The 21,459-nt window shown below is 67.5% G+C and overlaps 1 protein-coding gene across 3 annotated transcripts; it reads right to left on the reverse strand.

Moving 5' to 3' along the window:
- Positions 1-4,918: 4,918 nt before the first annotated feature.
- MMP17 (matrix metallopeptidase 17) lies at positions 4,919-21,254 on the reverse strand. 3 transcript variants are annotated; one of them, XM_037817102.1, is made up of 10 exons: positions 21,085-21,254; positions 15,066-15,198; positions 14,278-14,383; positions 13,748-14,031; positions 11,862-12,038; positions 11,467-11,551; positions 9,682-9,764; positions 9,459-9,611; positions 5,547-5,804; positions 4,919-5,373 (listed from the first exon to the last, which is right to left on the reverse strand). In XM_037817102.1, exons 1-10 carry the CDS (start codon positions 21,217-21,219, stop codon positions 5,066-5,068), a joined length of 1,722 nt encoding a protein of 573 aa, XP_037673030.1. In that variant the 5' UTR covers positions 21,220-21,254; the 3' UTR covers positions 4,919-5,065. The 3 variants fall into 3 exon arrangements, with proteins under 3 accessions (XP_037673030.1, XP_037673032.1, XP_037673031.1); XM_037817104.1 differs by lacking the exon at positions 21,085-21,254 and adding an exon at positions 15,491-16,380; XM_037817103.1 differs by lacking the exon at positions 9,459-9,611.
- Between the last annotated feature and the right edge of the window lie 205 nt (positions 21,255-21,459).

The raw sequence follows: 21,459 nt of genomic DNA on the forward strand, positions 1-21,459 counted from the left end.
AGCCTCCCTGCCCCCCCACCCGGGTCAGTGCTCACCTGTAGATCTCCTGTGGAGGCCATTGCCTGCTCACGTGCTCCCTCCCTGGAGAAGGCTTCTCGGATGATCCACTCGGGAGGCTGGGACCCAGGGGCTCCCTGCCAGGGTGCACCAGGCCCGTTCCGGGTCCTAGGCGTGGCCTAATGCCGGCTCCTGCCCCCTGCCTCAAGCGCCCTTCCGCACCCTGGGCAGCCGGGCTCCCGACACCGGCCCCCAGCAGGACCCCCCACCACCGTGAGGTGCTGCCGGGAGGACGGAGCTGCTCTCCACACGCCGACCTCCATCAGGCGTCAGATACACCCTGGCTCACGTTCACGTGCGCCCGGGACTCAGAGACCTACGGCCACCACCCCAGCGTCCCGGGGCGCGGGTCGGCCAAGGTGCAGCCGCTTGGGGAACCGGCTTCTGGGCACGCAGGTTTTGCCCCGTTTACAGACAGAGCAGCTGAGACACGGAGAGGTTAAGTAACGTGCAAGTCAGCCTTCTAGAAGCTCAAGGAGCAGGTTCCCTCAGGTGGTCTGGCTATGGAACCCCGCTCTTAACCAGGACACCACCCGGTTTCCAAACTTGCGAGGCCCTCCTGCGGACACAGAAACGAGGGCCCAGAGAAGGCAAGCGACTTGCCCAGTGCCACACAGCAAGGCCGAGGGAGAGCCGGCAGGAGCCTGGGGGTGGGGCAGGGTCCGGGCCGACCAGGGCTGGCCGCACGGCAACACCACAGGGGATTGCGTCAGGGTCCAGCCGGTGGCCCGGAGTTCCCCGCAGGCCTTCCTGGGATGACGCAACCCCAGCCGAGCGCCAGCTCACCCGCCAGTGGCCAAGGGGTCGCCTGGACATTCCCCGGCCAGCTCCCGCCCCAGTGGCACAGCGCCGTCCCCTGGGGGCTCAGGCCTCTCTGGAGTGGGCGGACGCCGAGGTCAGAGTTCCCCACTCCCGGTTCACCACGGCCGGCCGGCCTCTCGCCCCCGCTGCTTGCTTACTTTAGCTCTCGGCACCCTACACCCTTCGTCTCCCCATAGACACCCCTTCCTGCATGCATCTCTGGGATCCGGCGTGCTTGCAAAACAGGTGCCGTAATAAACATGCACCGCGGGTCCACCCCAGGGACCCAACGCTGTCTACGCAGGGCCAGGCGGCAAACACCTCCCCTACGTGGCCGCCCACCTCTCGCCTCTGCAAAGCGGCCACGGGCAACACAGAACCAAAACCCGCTCGCAGGATCCAGAACCAGCCCCAGCCAGTCTGCCGCCCCGACTGTGCTCCTCCGAGTGCTCCTTCCCGGCCTGGCACCGTGTCCCTCACAGCCGCGCTGCTCCCGGCTGCTGCCCGCCACACCTGGCCCGGGACCAGAAGAGAGTTCAATGTGTGGACACCCAGGCTGGCCAGCATGCCCGGGGTGGGCCGGGCGCCACGGCTCCTTAGAGCTGCCCAGGAGACACGAGATGCAGGCAGGGGTCAGGCTGGCCTGGAACTGGGGGCCCTGCTCCACACCCCTTGTCTGGGGAGTGGAACAGAGACGCCTCCTTCCATTCTCAAGTGACAAACTAAACAGACACCCTCCCTACGGCCAGCTCCTTGGGCCAGGGGCAGCTCTGCTGTGGCCGGGCAGAGGGCCTTCTGCTGACCCTGGGCTGGGGCCTGCATCCGTGTCGTTCCTGTCATGCATTTATTTACTCAACAAGCATCGAGCAAGACTGGGGCCACAACACCGAACAAACCAGGTCAAGTCCTTCACCTGGTAAAGCTTATATTCCAGTGGGGGAGAGAGAGGAGGAACAGAATGTGGGAGTCAAACATATAGAAAATCAGGCAGGGGTGAGCGCCAGGGAAAATAAGGCAGGGCAGGCGGCTCGGGGGCGCAGGCGGGGAGGCAGGGAGGGCTGCGATTTTTGGCAGGTGCTCAGGTGGTGCCACCGAGGTCACACTTGAGGCAGGGCTGAGGGGCCCCGAGGCAGGAGCTGGGGCTGGGGAGGTGCAGGCTGTGCCACTGGAGGGACGGAAGGACCTTGGGGAGCTGGGCAGAGCACAGGGCGGTGGCCCCGGGCCAGGGGAAGGACCTCGGTTCTCACTGGAGCCACCCGAGGGTCTGGGCAGAGGACCTGGTCTGCCCGAGGCTCTCTCAGGTGCCCACTGGGGCCGTGATGAGAACATAGGGGGAGCAGCCAGCATGGAAGCCGGGGGACTGATTAGGAGGGGCTGCTGGAATATTCCAAGGGAAGATGGTGGCTGAGACTGGGGGGGGGGGGGTGTTTGTCCCAGGCCATGTCCAGGTGGGAGCCAGGCCTGGGGCCCCTGCATCTCGGTGCCATGGCTTGAGCCTAAAACAAAGACTCCAAGGGACCCAGAACCGCCAGGACAGCCCCAGGCGGCTGGGCAGAGACCCAGGAGGACAGTGCACACACACGTCCTGCTGGGACACACCTGTCTCGACGACACTGAGGCCCTGCCCGAGGCCCCTCTACCCCAGCCCTGAGCCGAGGTCGGGAGAGCCAAGGAGAGGGGGCCCTGCCCAGCGGGCGGCATAACACGACTGCAGTCTGAGCAGCACCTTCACCACATGGGCACGGAGGGGCCAAGGGTGGACCCTGAGCAGGCCATTGAGGGTCTCAGCCTGTGGACGCCGCCACCCGACCTGACCTCGAGAGTGTCCTTCCCACCAAGGTCGTCTGCTGCTTGCAAATGATTCTGGTAAAAGGCTCTATCTACTCGCAGCTTTTCTGTAAACTCAAGGTTATTCCAACACCAAAAAGGATTCACAGGTGCACGAAAAGGCGGCAGGTCAAGCCAAGGATGGCTGCAGGCACACTCGGCCTCCCGGAACCCAGCCTGCAACCTCCAACGCAGCACTGGCTTCTGTGATCTCCTACCCATCCCTCTGTCCCTCTGTCCCCCTGTCGAGGTCGGGGAATCCCCACTGACGGAGCTGGCCGCAGCCTGGGGACCCTCGCTGGCCTGGCTCCCGCCTGCACAGAGGTCTGGGCCTAATTCTGCCTCCTGGAGGAGGAAGCGGGCAGCACAGGGCAGGGTTTGGGACCACACAGGCGTCCTCGGCCCTGGCCACGGAGGGGCTGGATTCCCAGGGACCCTCAGTCCACCCTGCCTGCCTGGTCTGGTGGGAGGAGCCCCTCCTGGCCCCAGGGAGCAGGGCCTGGCCCGAGCGTCTGCTGCTGCCCAGCGGCCCCAGGGGAGGCGATCCCCATAGGTGGGGTCACAGCTGGCCCTGAGGCTGACCCAGGTACGGGGGAGTCAGGTCCTGGGTTGGCCCCTGCCGCCCGGTATCAAATGGGAACTTAAGGGGTGATCCTGAGGCCTGTACAAACCCTACCTATAGGAGTGAAAGGTGTCCCCTAGAATCACATCCACTTGGGACTTCAGAGAGCTTCCTTGGAAACAGGGCCTTTGCACAGGTGACCAGCTAAGAGGACCCTAAACAAGAGACACACAGAGAAGGGCCAGGAGCTGGTGCAGGCAGGGACACCGGGAGCCCACAGGACCCCCGAAGCTGCAGAGGTGGTGACAACCCTCCCCGGGAGCCCCCGGAGGGTGCAGCCTAGACTGCCCCTGGCTGTGAACCTTCCAGGCTCCTGATGGGGGAGAAGTGTCCGTGCTTTGCACCCCCAGGCCCTGCTGCCTCTTCCCCGCGCCCCAGGAGGCCCCCCAGGCCTGTTCCCCTCGCATGAGCTGGGGGTGGGCTCAGTCCCCGTCAGCAACCAGCAGACCCCGGAGCCGCCTCCTGCTGCTCTCCCTGTGCTCCGAGGATCCCCCTCAGGAGGGCCCGCGGTTCCTGCCGGCCTCCCCGTCCCCTCCCGCACCGCGGCATCTCCGGAGCGACCCTGGGCAGCAGTGGTGGGTTAACATGGGGCCACACCCCGGGTGACACCGCCCTGCAGCCGAGACCCTCCGGCAGCCTCCAGAAACCTCCAGGAGCCCGGCCCCCCGGCAGCCCCCCAACCCGGCGCCCGGAATTCACCAGAAGCCCGCGTTTCCTCGCTGGGTGCCCGGGCTCTCCTCCTCCCCGCTGAGCCGCTCCCGCTCTGCGCCGGGAGGCCGGGGCTGCCCGCTAGTTGGCTGGAGGCTCCCGCCGCGGCCGGCACTGACCGGGGCCGGACCCCAACACAGGCCCCTCCAGGGCAGGTCTTGCCCCGACAGCGCCCCCAGGCGACCACTGGAGGGGCGGAGGGCTCAGGGGCTCCCGGGACTGCCCAGGCTCCTTAAAGAGACAGGACGGGGGCACCTCCCCGCCTCCGACCCCCCGGGACCAGGAAAAGGGGCGTCAGCGGCGGACCCCGAGGATGCACTTGAGGGCACCGCAGTGGGCTCATCCCGGCCGGCCAGGGTCCTGTGGCCACCAGAGGGCAGAGGGCCCAAAGGCAGGTGGGCATGGATGGACACGCGGGGGGGGGGCACACGGTCTGGTGTTGGACCCCAGAGCCCCTGGAGGCCCAAGAGGGCGCCCAGCCCCGTGATCCCCGGAGCGGGACAGATCCTTTCCAAGGCAGGAGGAGGTTGAGTTTGACGGGTGCGATATGAGGGAGCAGCTGTGGCCCCAGCTGGGGTGGGGGGCCCGCGTGGGTGGGCAGGAGCCCGAGGCAGGCTGGAGCAGCAGGGTGCTGCGGTGAGCCCAGCCTGGAAGGGAGCCCACCACGCCAGGCGACGCCTCCAGGGCCACGTGCGGGAGAGGACGGCGGGCGGCAGCTGCGGCCCGATTTAATGCCCTCTGCCCACTTCAGCCCTGCCCCGTGCTCAGGGCACACTCCCCTTTGCTCACTGGGAAAGTTCCACAGGACCTGGTCACTCGCTCCACACGACACTGGCAACGTGCACCCCTGTTCCCCGGCCTCGGCAGTCCTCCCGGCTCGCAGTGGGCAGCGCGGCCAGTGGCAGGCAGCAGTGCAGGAAGGCGAGAGGCTGCCCTCCCGCACCTGCAACGCAGATTCCCACACACACGAGCTGCTTCTCTCCAGGAACTTTTGGTTCGGGCACTGGGGGTCCAGGGGCTCTGAGTCCTTGTCCTCGGTGGCCCCGGCCGTCACAGCGCCGGGCCCCGGGTCGCTGTCCACAGGAAGCCGGGTGGCAGCAGCAGCGCGGCGGCCAGCAGCGGGCCGGGGGCCCTCGGGCGAGGGGGCGCGCGCGCCGTGCAGGAGCAGACCTCGTAGCCGTCCTGCGCGCGGCCCATCTGGGCGTGCGCCCTGTCCTCGCGGTCTGCGCCCGCGCCCTCGGAGCCGTCCCCGCACACCAGCCAGTCCCGGGCCGTGGGCTGCGGGTACCCGGGCGCCGCCTCCAGCTCACTGCCCAGCACCTTCCAGTAGTCCTTGCCGCGGAAGAAGTAGGAGGCCCCTGGGGAGAGAAGAGGAGGGGCTGAGCTCCGGGGCAGGATGCAGAGGCCCGGCTGCGGGGGGCACGGAGAGGGGTGCAGGGGCGTGGCGCGGGGGGCGTGGCGCTGGGTGAGGGGCGTGGCGCGGGGTGGGGGGCGTGGCGCGGGGTGAGGGCCCCAGCCCCCGCGCACCCACCGTCAGCCCAGCACATGGCGTCGTCCAGGGTGCTGGGGACGCCCCTCCACAGTGGGCTCTGGGCGGGGTAGCCGGGGTCCATGCGCCGCGTGCGGTCATCGTAGCGCCAATACAACCGGTCCTTAAAGAAATAAGTCTTGTCATTGTGGGCCCAGGAGAAGGCGGCGTCCACGCCGCCCGGCGGGAGGCTGAAGTCGGAGATGGGCCGCGGGTAGCCTTCCTCCACGTTATTGTCCCGGAACACCCAGTATCTGTCTCCTGGAGGCGAGAGAGCGAGCCATGGGCCCGGGCTCAGGGCTGGGGCGCTCCGGCCCCGCACCCCCACTGCCCTGGGCACCACTGCCTCAGCCTCTCGGCAGAAGGGAACCTGGGCCACCACTGGGCCAGGGCCAGCCGCTCTGCATCCTCCCTGCTCCGTAAGCTTCTGCAGCGGGGCGGCTGGGGCTGGTTTGCAGCACGCAATTGCCCCCTCTGCCCCGTCTGCCGGATGGACTCCTGGAAAGAAGAGTAGCGGGGGCTGGGGGAGGCGAGGGGCTGCTACCCACTGGTAAGTGGTGACAGTGGTGACGGCAGCACATGGAGCAGGACCACCACCACCGACTGCGCTGCACTCACAAGTCCTTAAATGGGAACTTTTGTGTTTACAAAAAATCATGTACCCCAGAAAGGCACCTTCCCAAGACTGTGACCCCGTTTGAAAATACCTTCTAAGATCCTATCAAGACAACGCCGTAACCCTGCAGGACTGGAAACCTTTCAAACAGGGGGCAGGCCCGGCAGGGGACAGCCGGGGGGTGGACAGACACCAGGGTCCAAGTGAGAGCAGCTACCCACAACAAAAGGCCAAGGCAACATGGTCCACAGGCAGCACTGGCTGCGGGAGACGATCGGGTCCTGCCGCATAAGCCAGCAGATCTGCAGCAGGGGTCACCACAGCCCTGGCAAACTAGGACAGTGTGGCTACGTCACCACAATAAGAAGAAAAAGAAAATAAAGCCCTTTGCCAGAGACAGGCAGGGAAGAGGTAAAGCAAAGGCGGCACATCCCCAAGCAGACCCTGCCCGGCTGTGAGGAGGGGGCCAGATGTCTTTGGAGGGGCACGGAGGGGACCAGAGTGTTGGGAAAAGCAGGCAGGACTCGCCCACAGCAGCTTGTGTTCAGGGAAGATGTGAGAAGACAGCGACACACCTTGGGCTCTCCCTACCCGTGACACCTGACGTGTCCAGGGAGCACTTCCAGTGGGGAGACGGCCAGGCTCCCCTTATCCAGGGGTCCCAGAGGCAGCACTCGCCTCCTGTTGAGACGGCGGAGGCCATGCCTCACCTGCCATGTTCCTGCCAAACATGCAACCACCACTGACGGGGAGTCCCTCAGTGTAATGCCTGCAAGCCTCCAAGGTGATGCTGCACAGCTAGAGAATGTTCCAGATTAGTAAGGACCCACGAGAGGCGGGTGAGGCATGACCCCAGCTGGTTCTGGGTGAGGGGACTGCCTGGCAGCGTGTGCTTGGGTCCCAGCGCTGTGGCCAGGGCAGCGACCAGCTCTGTTCTCCCTCCAGAAGCCTGGGAGCCCAGGGTGATCCTGCTTGTGATTTACACGCCACTGGGTCAGGAAAAACAAAACAGCGGGTGTGTGTGTAAGAAGGGCACTCGCAGCACCCGGCTTAGCAGGAAGCACCCGAGATGGCAGGCATGCGGGAGGCTGCTTGCTCCTGGTGATCTCTCTGCAGGTGAGACATTTTTCAAAAAGAAAAGCTGAACAAGGAGGAGGCTCAGAGAAGCAAGTGGACAGGGGCTGCCGTCTACAAGCGCGGAAGCGCACGAGGAAGATCAGAGGCGTCTCAGCTTAGCCGTGCACCAACTCCCTCCGAGAGGCAGAGCCCAGCGAGCAGAAGACGCGCGCTGTTCCCCCCTTTAGAATCATTGTGGGAGTGAGGGTGGCCTTCATGGGGAGCTAGCACCTCTCCTGGGGCTCACCCTGCTGTAGGAAACTGAGGCACAAGGGCCCAAGCAGTTGCCTGGGCCACCCGAGACCTCATGCTGACGCAGGGGCCAAGCGAGGGCTCAGCACCTGTCGCCAAAGAGCGAGGGACGTTTGCACAGGAAGCGGACAGCAATCTCTCTCCTCCTCAAGGAGTGTGGTCTCGCCCGTTTTTGCGGAAACACCTGCAGCATTGGGTTCACACCCGCTCAAAACCTCCGAGTGCGAAATAGGGGAATTGGTTACATCGAGATGAGTCCGTCATGGCCCAGGCCAGGCCCAGTCCACCGAGTGGCGTCCCGCCAAGGAGAGAGCGAGACGGAGACTCAGAGGCACAGAGGTGAGGCCGGGGGACACGAGCAGGGAAGGGACACCCCTCAGAGCCCCAGGACCCAGCCCTGCGGCACTGGGGTTTTGGATCTGGCCTCCAGACAAGGAGAGAGAAATTCCTGCTGCTTTGGGCACCTGGCTGGTGGCACTCCATCCCCACAGCCTCAGGAGAACAGACAGCCTGCCGAGCCCTCTCCAACCCCTGCCCTGTCTGGAGTCAGCCCTCTCGTCACCTGGGTGTCCACTGTCTGCCCCCCACCCAGGAGAGCAGGATTCGTCCCGGCTGTACCCACTGCTGTGGCCAGCCCGGAGTAGGTGCTCAATACGATGTGCCAAACACAGAAGCGAGCGAGCTACTGTATCTAGTGCTCCAGGCCGGCCGGGAGACCCTGGGAGGACCCGCCGGTTCTGCACATACGGGCTGGGTGCACCCGTCAGGGGGCTACGCAGGCTCCTGCAGGCCGTGGAGTGGGGTGGGGCCTGGATGGGCGGAGCCCGAGTAGGTGGGGCCTAGGCGGGTGGAACCCTGGAGGGTGGAGCCCGGGCCGAGCGGGTGGGGCCTGGGCAGGCGGAGCGGTGGAACCCTGGGGGTGGAGCCCGGGCTGAGTGGCTGGAGCCCGAGCCGAGTGGGTGGAGCCTGGGTGGGCGGAGCAGTGGAACCCGGGTGGGTGGAGCCCAGGCTGAGTGGGTGGAGCCCGAATGGGTGGAGCCCCGGCCGAGCGGGTGGGGCCTGGGCGGGCGGAGCGGTGGAACCCGAGTGGGTGGAGCCCAGGCGGGTGGAGCCCGGGCCGAGTGGGTGGAGCCCAGGCGGGCGGAGCGGTGGAACCCTGGGGGTGGAGCCCAGGCGGGTGGAACCCGGGTGGGTGGAGCCCGGGCCGAGTGGGTGGAGCCCGAATGGGTGGAGCCCCGGCCGAGCGGGTGGGGCCTGGGCGGGCGGAGCGGTGGAACCCTGGGGGTGGAGCCCGGGCGGGTGGAGCCCGAGTGGGTGGAGCCCGGGCTGAGCGGGTGGGGCCTGGGCGGGCGGAGCGGTGGAACCCTGGGGGTGGAGCCCAGGCGGGTGGAACCCGGGTGGGTGGAGCCCGGGCCGAGTGGGTGGAGCCCGGGCGGGCGGAGCGGTGGAACCCTGGGGGTGGAGCCCGGGCTGAGTGGGTGGAGCCCGAGCCGAGTGGGTGGAGCCTGGGCGGACGGAGCAGTGGAACCCGGGTGGGTGGAGCCCAGGCTGAGTGGGTGGAGCCCGAATGGGTGGAGCCCAGGCGGGTGGAGCCCAGGCGGGTGGAGCCCGAGTGGGTGGAGCCTGGGCCGAGTGGGTGGAGCCCGGGTGGGCGGAGCGGTGGAACCCTGGGGGTGGAGCCCAGGCAGGTGGAACCCGGGTGGGTGGAGCCCGGGCCGAGCGGGTGGGGCCTGGGCGGGCAGAGCGGTGGATCCCTGGGGGTGGAGCCCAGGCAGGTGGAACCCGGGTGGGTGGAGCCCGGGCTGAGTGGGTGGAGCCTGGGTGGGCGGAGCGATGGGACCCTGGGGGTGGAGCCCGGGCCGAGTGGGCGGAGCCCGGGCGGAGGGGAGCCCGGCAGGGTCGAGGCCCGGTGGGGACGCCGCCCCGCCCACCTTTGAAGAAGACGATCTTGTGGTCGCTGGCGCGCTCGTACACCGCGTCCACGCTGTCCAGGTGCGGCGGGAGGCCGCGCCAGAAGCGGTGCACGTGCGCGGGCCGCAGCGACACCAGGTGGCGGTCCCGGGTCAGCCGCCAGAAGTACTTGCCTGGGGGACAGAGGGGCGGGCTGCAGCGCGGCCGGCGGCGGGAGGGCCCCCCACCCCGCCCGGGCCTCACCTTTGAAGAAGAAGGCCTCCCCCCGGATCTGCGCCACCGCGTCGAAGTGCGCGTCACATCTGTGCGGCACGTCGCTCCCGGGCCTGCGGAGAGAGCCGGTGGGGGGCTGCGGGCCGCGGCCGCACGGCCCCTCACTCCCCGGCAGCTGCAGGGCACTTGCGGCCACACCACTGCGATACCCCTTCTTGAGGGGGCCCCTAAAGTCGCCACCGCAGGCTCTGTGATGTGCAACAGCAGTTGAGGAGAAAATTCGGGGACGCCGCAGAGCGAGGTGCACAGAAAGAGGAAGGCACATGGCAACGGGAGGGGGTCCGTCACAGCCCACATCTCCAAGTGCAGCCAGCAGAGCGCCAGGGCCGCCCCGTGGACTGCCGCTGTGTGTGGAAACTGGGGTAACCGCTAAAGAAGGCCGGGGGGGGCACCGTCTCCCACCAGCGCTCAAGACACACACCAGGGGCCCCAGTTCCAATCCTAGAAATCCCAACCTCGATGGCACATTTGCTGCTATGCTGTCTGCAGTGGCAAGTGACTAGAAATGACCTAAGTGTCCGCCGGCAGAGAACTCTCAACGTCTAGAACATGCGCTTGCATGGGGACCACCACACAGCCCTTACAGACGGCCGGGCAGGGCTCTGACCGATGCCCGCGGTTCTCCAGGAGCAGTAAGTGCCGGAAGCGAGGGGCAGTGCGGTGTGTGACGATGCCACTCCCCAGGCACACATCTGTGCATCTGCAGCTCCACACCCACGGGGAGCTGGGTGCTGGGGGTCCGTGGGAAGGGGTGCTAACCCCCACTGCAAATGCCTTTCGCATCTTTTGAATTTTGTGCCACTGGCAGAGGTTACCTATTCAGTAAATGAGTAAAATTAAGAGCAGCGTCTTTTGACCTTAATAGATATTCATAAGGCATAGTTATGCAAAAAAGTACAGCACCAGCCCACTGCTGAGACAAAAAAAACACTTCGCCTTAAATATTTGCACATGTGTTTGTGTGTGTGTGAAGGTGGCAAGGAGACACCCTGGCTCTCAACACAAGGTACAGGGGTGGGCAATGGATGAGGGATATCGGATTAAGAAAAGGGCTGCAAGTTCCTGATACTCTCCCACTGAGACATGGGGTCTGAGCCCCCCTGGACGCTGGGAGGGTGCTGATGGCTTCGATCATGGGGGGCCGGCTGCGGCGGTGTGGTGGGACTTCTGAGGCTGGGCCAGAGGACGCTGGGCAGCGTCTGTGCGGTCCTGGTGAGGGCAGCTCTCGGGACACTCCCTCTCAGAGTCCAGCGCAACACCAGGAGACGCCCCAGCCTTGGGCAGAGGCCGTGCACAGAGGTTTGGCCGACCGTCCAGCTGAGCCCAGCCCAGGTAGCAGCTGTGTGAGTTGGGGTCTCTCCGGACGAGGAGCCCGGCCGCCAGCCTTCCGTGCCACACCCACGGACACCCCCACTGTCATGGAGCAGAGCCCAGCCATCCCGGGTGTGTCCTGTCCGAATTCCTGACTCAGGAATTCTGTGAGTTTAATAAAACGCTGGCTGCTTTGTGCCACAAGGTTGGGGTGCTCGTTATACAGCAACAGATGGCTGCAACAAAGGGCGAGAGGATCCCTGCGTTTGAAATTCACACACCTCTGCATCCTCTCTGGCTGCTGCCCACGTTTGGAGGACTTTGATGAAAGGAACTCCCAGGACTCACCACCGGTCGGGGGCCAATGTTTGCCTGGCAGGGTGTACCCACTGCTGCGTGGGGAGGGACAGGCCACAGGGTGGGGACAACGGACCCACGGCTTACTGGAGGCTGGATCGGTTGTCCGGGGCCTCTGGCAGGAGAGGAGGCTCCTCGGGCTGTGCAGTGGGCGACACGGACTCTCGCACGCCTGAGGGGGACGAAGGGGAAGAGGAGGACAACTGCAAGGAGACTCGAGACGCCACCTGCCTCCACACCTCTCCCAGTCCTCTTCGAACCCCCCGGGGATGGAACCAAGGCCCCTTGGCTGAGACACCTGCTTCCCGCCCGTGGGACTGACGTCCGCCAGGGGAGGTGGACGATCAAAGCCGGGTGTCCCCGGGGATGGGGCGCCTGGGGCCTTGCCAAGTCACCCAGGGTCACCACGGAGCTGATGGCCTCGGGGGTCCCGGGGGTCCCGGGCCTTTCCTCAGGGCCACCCGTGCCGGCTACCAACTCACCGTACAGCTGCCAGACACGCACTCTGTCCTCATAGGAGAGCCCGTAGTGCAGCGGGTCGCCCACCGGGCCCTGGTAGTACGGCCGCATGATGGACTGTGGGGCCGCGACATGGCTCAGCCCAATGGCGTGGCCAAACTCGTGGACAGCCACCGCGAACAGGTCCATCCCGTGGGCATCTGGGGACAGAAGGGCCTGCGTGAGCCCCAGGTGGCTGCTGGGGAGGCATCCGTCCCTGGGTTCCTGGATGGGAGCTGGTGTGTACAGGCAGGCTCAGGGTGACGGGTGGGCAGGGCGTGCTTGGAGGCGCCGGGGGACAGGGGACAGGGTGTGGCAGGTGGTCTGTGGACTGGAGATGAACCTGGCCCTGGCCATGTGGTTCCATGAGCCCCTGTGGTTCCAATCAGGGCTCCGTGGGGCCTGCGGGTGGTTCTCAGCCCCGAGACCCTCCCCTGGTCACAGATATTACTTAGGGAGGGGCCAACGACTTCCGGCACAGGCCCAGCTAGTGAACGGTGACTCTACCAGCCATGAGGGGTCAGTGCAGGATTCCCAGCCCTATGGTGTTCGCCTGACACTTCCCCCAGACCCCCAGACATGCCCTAGGACGGGCATGGGGTCCCATCAGTGTTTGGAACATACAGATCACGTGGGGGTCACACACTGCTGGCCTCTTGGTCCTCTGGGGCTGGGGTGGACTGCCCAGGGCTTCATGGTCACCCTGAGGTCCTGGGCAGCATGGCCTCGATGGAGCCAGGAAGGGTCCGTCTCCCTTCCCCATATCCACGGGCTGTGCCCCATGATTCTGCAGCTCCCCCACCTGGGCCCTTGGACCGGGGGGGCCTATGCTTGCTTTGGCCAACAAGGGGCTTAAGAGATGACGACGCACCAAGGCCTCTAAAGGCCCCGCAAGCTTCTGCTCACTCTGTTGGACCCCAAGACCACGATAAGGGCAAGACTTAACTCATCAGAGGGTGGAGGATGACGGGGCGCAGTCAAACCAGCCCTGTCGTCCCCAGTGCTGAGCCCAGAGTCCACCCAGGCCAGGCCACAGACGGCCACGGGCGGCAAGTGAGCTGAGCGAGCCCAGCCAGGCGGCACCACGGCCGACCGGACACCGGGACGCTGAGCGAGCCCAGCCTGGCGGCACCACGGCCGACCGGACACCGGGACGCTGAGCGAGCCCAGCCTGGCGGCACCACGGCCGACCGGACACCGGGACGCTGAGCGAGCCCAGCCTGGCGGCACCACGGCCGACCGGACACCGGGACGCTGAGCGAGCCCAGCCAGGCGGCACCACGGCCGAACGGACACCGGGACGCTGAGCGAGCCCAGCCAGGCGGCAACACGGCCGACCGGACACCGGGACGCTGAGCGAGCCCAGCCCGGCGGCACCACGGCCGACCGGACACCGGGACGCTGAGCGAGCCCAGCCCGGCGGCACCACGGCCGACCGGACACCGGGACGCTGAGCGAGCCCAGCCCGGCGGCACCACGGCCGACCGGACACCGGGACGCTGAGCGAGCCCAGCCCGGCGGCACCACGGCCGACCGGACACCGGGACGCTGAGCGAGCCCAGCCCGGCGGCACCACGGCCGATCACAGACAGCAAGTGAGCTCAGCGAGCCCAGCCAGGCCGGACCACAGCCGTCCACGGATGTCGGGGCGAGCTCACCCTAGCCGAGAGCCACCCAACGGACTCGCAGATGGTGAGGCAGACAGAGGGCACAATTTGACGCCTCTCGTTCTGGCTCATGACATGGGCCGTGATCGTGTCTCAATCTTCACGGGGTTGGTGTGGTTCCTTGTACATCACGGGGTCTCTGGGTGCCCCTGGGTGACAGAGTCCACGCAGGGTCCCCCGGGCTCAGCATCAGCCCGACGTACCCGAGGAGCGAAAGGTCCACGCCTCATCGTCATCGAAGTGGGTGTCCCCAGCGGTGTGGCGGTCGCCGGGGAAGAAGGCGTGGGCCACGGTGCCGCCGGGGCCGTCAAAGGGGTAGCCGTCCTCGTGGTCGGCCTTGGAGAAGTCGATCTGGATGTCGGCCGTGCTGGCCGCCACCTCGTGGAAGTTGAGCGGCGTGATATCACTCCACACCCGGAGCGCGTAGTACACGAGCGCCCGCACCGTGTCGCGGCCCAGCGGCGAGTCCCGCGGGAACGTCCTGACCCTGCGGCAAGGACAGGGCCGGAGCCCCGTCACCGAGGCTCACCCCCAAGCCTGAGACGCCCTCACGGGGCCAACAGACCACATCAGCATCCAGGCCCAGCGGCTCCTCCTGCTCCCCCTGAACGGGGCCTTGCGGGGTCACCAGGGCCCCCTGGAGCCCCTTCTGACCCCAGGAAGCAGAGGGGCCCAGGATCAGCCTGGGGAACGCGCGGTAATGGTGGAGCCCCCTGCCCGCCCCCATGCCCACCTCCATGACAGGCTCCTCTTGCTCCACTTGGTGGGGGCCGGGGCCACGGCGGGGAGGTCCGGGAGGGAGCAGCGCGGCGTCTTCATCAGCGCCAGCGTGGCCTCATCTGTGGGGCGGGCAGAGCTCATGCTCGGGGCCACAGTGGGTCTGGAGGGGACGGGCCCAGCCCCGGCGTGCGGGGCCCCACGGCGGGTCAAGGACCAGGACAGTGACACTCGACATCTGCTAGGCTGTGGTGTGGTGCTGCCCACCCCAGGACGGACACACGGGGCTCCCTGCGTCTCTCGAGACACACGCCTGCCCAGCTCTGCGTGTTACGCACGAGGCGTCCCCTTTGGAGGCTGGCTCTGTGAGGTTTCTTTACAAAACTGGAACGTGATGCCAACGGTTTACAAGCAGAGCATGTCACATAAAACCGCAGATTTCTGGTTTCTCTCGGAAAGCTGGAAGCTGCGGCTGTGCCCCTCAGGGCGAGTCTGCTGGGACAGCAGTGGTTCCCCCGCAGAGGGGTCATCTCCCCACTGGCCCGCATGGACCAAGTGTGAGACCCTGCGGTTAAGTGGGGGACAGAGGGGTCTGGCCCGTTGCTGTGCCGAGAGCTGAGGAGGGGGCTGATGGAGCCCCCATAGTGGGAACGCTCTGTCCTGCCCTGGGGCAGCCGGCCCAGCCCACCCCCCCGTGTGCAGCCAGGAGAGGGGAACAGAGTCTGGGTGGGGGGTGGGAGACAGCAGGCGGTGGGAGGTCAGACAGGGAACAGCGATCTCCCCACTGTCCCCCTGAGAACTGACCGAGGATGCCGGTGGCCTCCAGGCCCCCGAAACGCTGCATGGCAGTGATGGCTTTGGCCAGCTCCTCTTGCGTCTGCAGCTGCCCTGCTGCGGGGTCTGCTGGGGGCAGGTAGCCGAACTTGCTCAGCCACTCCTGGGGGCAGAGAGCAGAGTGAGGGGCGGTGGGGTGCTGGGGCTGCCACAGGGAGCACGCTCAGCCCCCAAGGCACCTCCTGTCCCTCTTCCTGTCGTCTGGTCACGGGTGCTGGAGAAGGAACACGGTGCTCCTAGTCAGGCTGAGCTCGTGCAGTGCACACCCCACACCACTGCTCCGGCGGCCTGCCCTCCCCCACCCTGTCCTGCCCACCCCACTTTTCCCAAGGCAACAAATACCCAGGGGACGCAGAAGAAAGAAAGCGAAGAAATAAAAAAAGTGCCAAATGCACCTGAGCTGGCTTGAAAGGGGCAGCCGGGGAGCCCAGGGGTCGAGGAGGGTGGTGGTTTCGGACCCTGGTTTTAGGACTCAGGCCACGAACAGCTCACGGAGGGCGGCAATGTGCAGTGATCACAGGACAGGCTCTGGAGCCAGGCTGCCCAGGTTCAAATTCCACTCTGCCATCTCTTGCTGGGTGACCTAGGGCAGGTCACTCACCCTCTCTTGGCTGCATCCTCAGCTGCTAAACCAATAGGTGCACTTACTCCAGAGAGGGCCGGGAAGAGGATGTGGCCCAGGTGCTCCAGCAGGGCAGGTGCCATCGCCGGGGGCTGGCTCTGAGGGGCGGGGCAGGAAGCAGCAGTGCAGAGTGACCTTTTACCCCGGATACAGACCGTGCCCCCTGCCCCCAGGCCACAGCCCCTGCACCGTCCTTGGGGGCGGTCTGGGGAACAGGGGTTCCCTGCCATCCTCGGGGGTGGCCCTGCCATCAGTCCTGACACTCCTACGATGGCAGCTCCGTCACCAGCAGGGCCTCACACTCGCCGGCCCCAGAGGCTGGACAGCTGATGGAGGGCAGAGACCCCCTCCAATCCCATAGTGCGCCCCGAAGGAAGGCATGAACCCAGGGTGCTTGCTGGGAGCCCATCTTGCAGACCTGGTTTTTTGTGGGCATTTACAAGCTCTCTTGATTCATTTATGCTCCCTGCGGGGGTCCCCAAAAGCTTCCTAGGTTGCAGCCTCTGCTGAGTGTCTCCTGTGAGCCCCTCCTGCCCAGGGGAATCCTGCCTGTCCCAGAATCCCCCGGGGCCACAATTATCTGCATATGATTTGCATATAGCTGTAGAGAACCAGCCAGTCTTCTCCCCCTTTCCCAAGTACCAGAGTCCTTCCTGGGGATGCCCCCCTGTTCCTCCACACCCTCCCCAAAGCCCTACTGGCCCAGACCCTCCACCACCCCTGAGAGGGCCCCCAGGAGTGTGTGTGGAGTTGGGGGACTCTGGAGCACCCCCTCACGTCTGGGGCCCCTCGTGGGCTGAAGGGCACCAGGGCAGCTGGAAAAGATGTGCTCCTGAGTGCTCCGGTGCGAGCAGCCCCAGGGGCCACGCACGTTAGAAACCAGCCCCTCCCAGGAGACCCTGGGACCTGGACAGCCCACCCCTACTTTGGTCTCTGCCCCGCCCTGGGACCCCTTTTTGGGAGGCCCCCTTTCACACCCTTTCCAACCACAAGACCCCCCCCCCCCACATCAATCAGTAACAAAGACTCACCAAGCGCTTCCCAACTGGACTCTCCCCAACAAAATTCATGTATTTTTGGCCACACAAGTTGTTTTGAAAAGTTTGGCAAATCCTTAAAATTTCTGATTCTGCAGTTTTGTTTTCCAACATCAGGAAACACACTCGTGCACGTCTGACAGGCCTTGGTCGAAGCTGCTGGCTGGGGCCACAGAACCCTGCAGCCTCCGTCCCCAGCACCACGAGGCCACCGCCTCCAGGAAGCCTTCCAGGTTTCCTCAGGCCGTGCATGATGCAGGATGCCTGCACCCCCTGGCCTGGGAGGGGTCCGTACAGGCGCTGCCCTCCCCCCATGCCAGCTGCTCCCTGGCTCCCGGCGGCCGGGGCTGGAAGCCGGAGAACGTCCCACCTGGCAGCACCTTCCCGCCCGCAGGCAGGGGGACGGCTGGGTTCTGGCACCGCAGCCCCTTTGCTCCCCGGGAACCATCACCCCTGGTCCTGGGACGGCCCCAGCACCGCCCCCCCGGTCCCCCTCCGCAGCAGACCCCCCACCCCGTGCGCCCCTCCTGCGCCCTGGCTCCCGCCCGAGGCTCTGGGGGGCTCCGGGGGTCCTGGGGATGGGAACAACTCCCCAAGTCCCAGGGCGCTGGGCGCAGCAGGACGAGCCCCTGGCGGGTCTGGGGGTTGCGGGGCCTCCCCGGGCCGCGTGAGGGTGGGGGTCCCGCCCCCGCCGTCGTCACGGCGACCGCCGTCTCCAGGGCAACAGCGGCTGCGGCGGGCGCTGCGGCAGCGCGGCGGCGGGCGAACCTTCCAGAAGGCCGCTGGGGAGGGGGCGGGGAGGCGCCCCCAGGCCCGCGGCCCCCACGGCCGGTGACCCCCGCCTGCGCGCCCAGCGGGTGCCGGCGCCGCTCCCGCTCAGCTCCGGGGGCCCCGGGGAAACTGAGGCGCCGGAGGGGCTGGGCGCGGGGGACCCCTCTGTCGGGTCCCGGGGGCGCTGATCGCCGTCTCACACGACGCCCCGCTGCTCCCCGGCTGTATCGGGGCATAAATGCAGAGCGGCGCAGGGATCCCCCCACCGGCGGGGCACTCCAGAAGGCCCAGCGCCCGCCTGCCTTACACCCCCTCCTGCTGCCTCCAGGGCACTGCAGAGCGCGGGCCGGGGTCTGTTCTGTCGCAGGGAGCCCGGGGCCCCGGGGTGCTGGGCAGCGACGCGCTGAAAGGGTGGGGGGCTCTGGGTGGCCCACACGGGCCGGGCACCTCTGCCCTCCACCTCCCACCTCTGACCTGCCCTGCGCCAGCCTGGGGCGAGCGTGCAGGACGGGGAGCAGCGGCCCCATGTCGCGGAGGGCGAGGCCCTGGCACCCGGCACAGGGTCAGGCACGGCTGAGGCTGCTGCTCCAGGGCCCCCCAACCCCCAGCTGCCCACCCCCCCCCCAGGCCTGCCGCCTGCCACCTGCTGTCCCTCAGTCTTCCCACTCGGTCCTGCAGGGCCGGGCCACCTGAGTCTCTTACAGGTGAGGGAGATGACGCAGGTCAGCGAGCGCCGGACGGCACCCAGGGTCTGGGCCTGGCCGCTCGGCCACATGGCCCCTAAAGACCCTGAAGGGAAGTGGGCTGCAGTGGGGGCCTCCTGCCCCCCATCTTCATTGGGGTTGCCCACAGCTGTGGTGATCCCTGCACCTCAGCACCTTCCCCAGGGGATACTCCCAGATCCCCCCTGAGAGTCCATCTGTCCATCCGTCCATCCATCCACTCATCCAACAGATCTCCCTGAGTGCTTGCCATGGCAGGAACCAGGGGGACCCCGAGCCTGGGGCGACCCCAGCCTGCTGAACCCGTGGGGGAGACAAAGGGTAAGCAAGTGACAGCACAGGGGTGTAGCCACAGCTTGTGACTGCACCGGAGGAGGGACGACGGCAGTCGGTGTGACAGCTGCACACGGCCCTGGGCTGGGGCCTGTGAACCCTGAGGTGGGCGCTACTGGTGTCCCCATTTTACAGGAGAGGACACCGAGAGGTTGGGGGCACAGTGCCAGGCAGAGCCAGGCCTGGAACTGCCCCACTGTGGGCAGAAACCGAGAAGGGGTGGAGAAGTTGTCCCTGGCAGGTGACATGTGGGCTGAGACCTGAAGGATGAGAAGGCGCTGGCGGGTGATGACTGGGAGGAGGGGTCCTGGCCGTGGGCATGCAGGTGTGAAGGCCCTGGGCAGGAACAAGCACGTGCAGACGGGGACTGGGGGAGCAGGAGGGCCAGGCTGTGTGCCGCCCGGGCACTGTGGAATGTTCTCCAAGGTTGAGTGTTTGCAGCACATAGCACGGGGGAGCAGGTGCAAGGCATGAGGTGCAGAAGGGGGTGCAGCAGGTGGCCCTCCATGTAAGCCCAGGGCACAGGGGTGCCCGTCCTGCATGCCACAGGGCTCTAACTAGAAGGGTCCTCAGGAAACACGGGGTTGGGGGCTCTGCAGGGGGAGCTGGGGGGCGGGAGGGAGGTGGAGAGACTGACTCTCAGGAGTCAGAAGATAAAAAGCTCAGACCCTAGAGGACGTGCGGCTCAGGGCTCGCCACCAGCCCCAGAGGCCCAGCACCGTCCCGCCCGTCCCGGGAGCTGCCCCCCACCCCCCACCCCCCAGCGCAGGCCTCTGTTAAAATGCCAGTCGCCAATGGGCTGCATGGGCAGGGCGGACCAGCCAGGCACAGCTCTGCCGGACAGCAGCTGGGTGGCGCTTTCAAAGGCGCCCTTCTCTGCACAGGCAGCCCCAGACCTGCGTACCCACGGGGCCACTGGGTCCCCAGAGGTGCGGCCTGGGGCGGCTGACACAGGAGCTCCCGCTTCCCCCCAAGCGGTTGCCTATCAGGAGCCAGGACGTCCAGGGCGGTCGCCCTGAAGCGTCACTCCCCGCCACGGCCACCAGGGGCCGCCCTCCGCCCCCCGACGCGGCGCGCAGCCGGCTGCCCCTTCCCCCGGCGGCCTCCCCGGCTCTGCCCACCAAGCCGCCGCCTCCGGCCGTCTCCGCACGCCCCCGCAGGTGCCCGGGGAGCAGGGGGAGGCTGCAGGTGTGAGCCCCCCGGGCTGGGCCGCCCGCCTCCCCTCTCCCGCGAGGAACGAGAAACTTCGAAGCTGCAGCGTCTGACCGGCCGCCGCGGCTGGGGGCTCCGCGCCCCTCGGCTCCTGTCCCGGGCTGCCCGAGGAGGAGCTGGGGCGCCTCGGTGGGAGGCAGCCGCTGGGTGGGCCCCCCAGGCACCGTCTGATGCACCACGGGCGGTCGCCAGCGCCCCCCACGCACAGCCGGCCGGAGGGGCGGCGGCGGCCCACGGCGCCTTCTCACCCGCTATCTGCCGCCCAGTCCCGCCAACCGCAGGCGGCTGCGGGCGCCCCCGGAGAGCCCCCCACCCGGACGTCTCCTCCTGCCGGAAATTCCACGGCCACGCGACTCGCTTGGACCTGCGGGCTCTGGGGCTCCCAAACACCAAAGGCACTGGGGGGGGGGGCTGCCTGGACCCCTTCAGGAGTTTGCCGGGGGACTTGGGCCCGTGGGCCTGTACCAGGCCTGAGACCCCTGGAATCCAGAGGAGTGAGGGGAGGCTGGGGGGAGGGAAGCCCCGTAAGGAACTGGCCTTGATCCAGTGGCCCCTCGGTGCCCTCTCCAGGCCTCTCAGGCTTGGGGCTGGTGAGACATATAAGGTCAGATCTAAATTTCCGGGGTCCAGAGTAAGGGACCCCAAGCGTGGGAGCTGCAGTGGCGGTGGTGGGGGGTGGTGGGGGGTGGGAAGTGGGACAGATGGTCACTGGGTGTAAGAGAGGGGGGAGGCGCTGGGGAAGACCTTGGGGCGCGCTGGAGCCTGGGAATTGGGGGGGCTCAGAACTGTACCGAGATCCGTGCCTGGCACGCTTGATCCCCACCACCCTTAACGGAGCAAACGCGGGAGCCACCGGCTTTCGGGGGCGACTACACCCCGCTCCCCGGTCCGTCCTCGGCCCCGGTGACGACCCCCCCCCGCCACTCCCATCGGCGGAGCACTCGGTGCGCGGCGACCGCTGTCCTCAGCCTCCTGGGTTCCCCCCATCGGGGCCGCTCCAGGCCGGCGACGGGGACGCCAGCCGCCCACTCTCCCTACCCCCACCTCGCGGGCTCCTGTGGCTGGGGCGCGCTCGGGCGCACGGAACCCGGAAGGGTCCGCTCGCGCCCCAGGCCTCAGTTTTCCTGCCCAGGAAATGGGTGCAGGACGCCCGGGTTCCCCAGGCCGTTGGGACCCGCGGAGCGCACGGCGCCGACACGCGCGCTGCTTCTCGGCGCGTGGGGACCCCGAGTCCTGCCCGGGCTGCGGCTCCTCGCTGACCCCCGCGCCCGCCCCCTCGGCCCCGCACTCACCACTCCCAGGCGGAGGTCCTCGGCGCGGGGCGCGGGCGCCGCGCAGCCTCCCCGGGCCGCCAGCGCGAGCAGGAGCAGCAGCGGCGGGAGCGGGAGCCCGGGGCGCGGCGGCGGCGGCGGCGGGCCCGGCCCCATCCCGCTCCCCTCGGTCGCGCGGCCCTCCCGCCGGCCCTTCGGGGCGCTGTCTCCCGCGGCCCGCGCGCCCTGACCCCACGCGCCTCGGGGCCGCTCCCCGCGGACTGAGCTCCGCGCGCGCCTCCAAGCGCCGGGGCGGGGCCACGCTGTGTGCGCTGCAGCGCCGGGGGGGCCCGCCCCTTAAAGGGCCAGCGCGGCCGTCCAGGGGCGGGGGGTGCGCGGGCGGGTCCCGGCCGCCCC

The sequence above is a fragment of the Choloepus didactylus genome, chromosome 23, assembly GCF_015220235.1.
Source record: "Choloepus didactylus isolate mChoDid1 chromosome 23, mChoDid1.pri, whole genome shotgun sequence".
Lineage (NCBI taxonomy): Eukaryota > Metazoa > Chordata > Mammalia > Pilosa > Megalonychidae > Choloepus > Choloepus didactylus.

Coding starts and splice junctions, on each gene's coding strand:
- MMP17 (XM_037817102.1), bottom strand. CDS start 21,219: ATGGGGCCGGGCCCGCCGCCGCCGCCGCCGCGCCCCGGGCTCCCGCTC. Junction 15,199..21,084: donor AGGACCTCCGCCTGGGAGTG/GTGAGTGCGGGG, acceptor CTCTGCCCCCAG/GAGTGGCTGAGCAAGTTCGG. Junction 5,374..5,546: donor CGCCATGTGCTGGGCTGACG/GTGGGTGCGCGG, acceptor TTCTCTCCCCAG/GGGCCTCCTACTTCTTCCGC.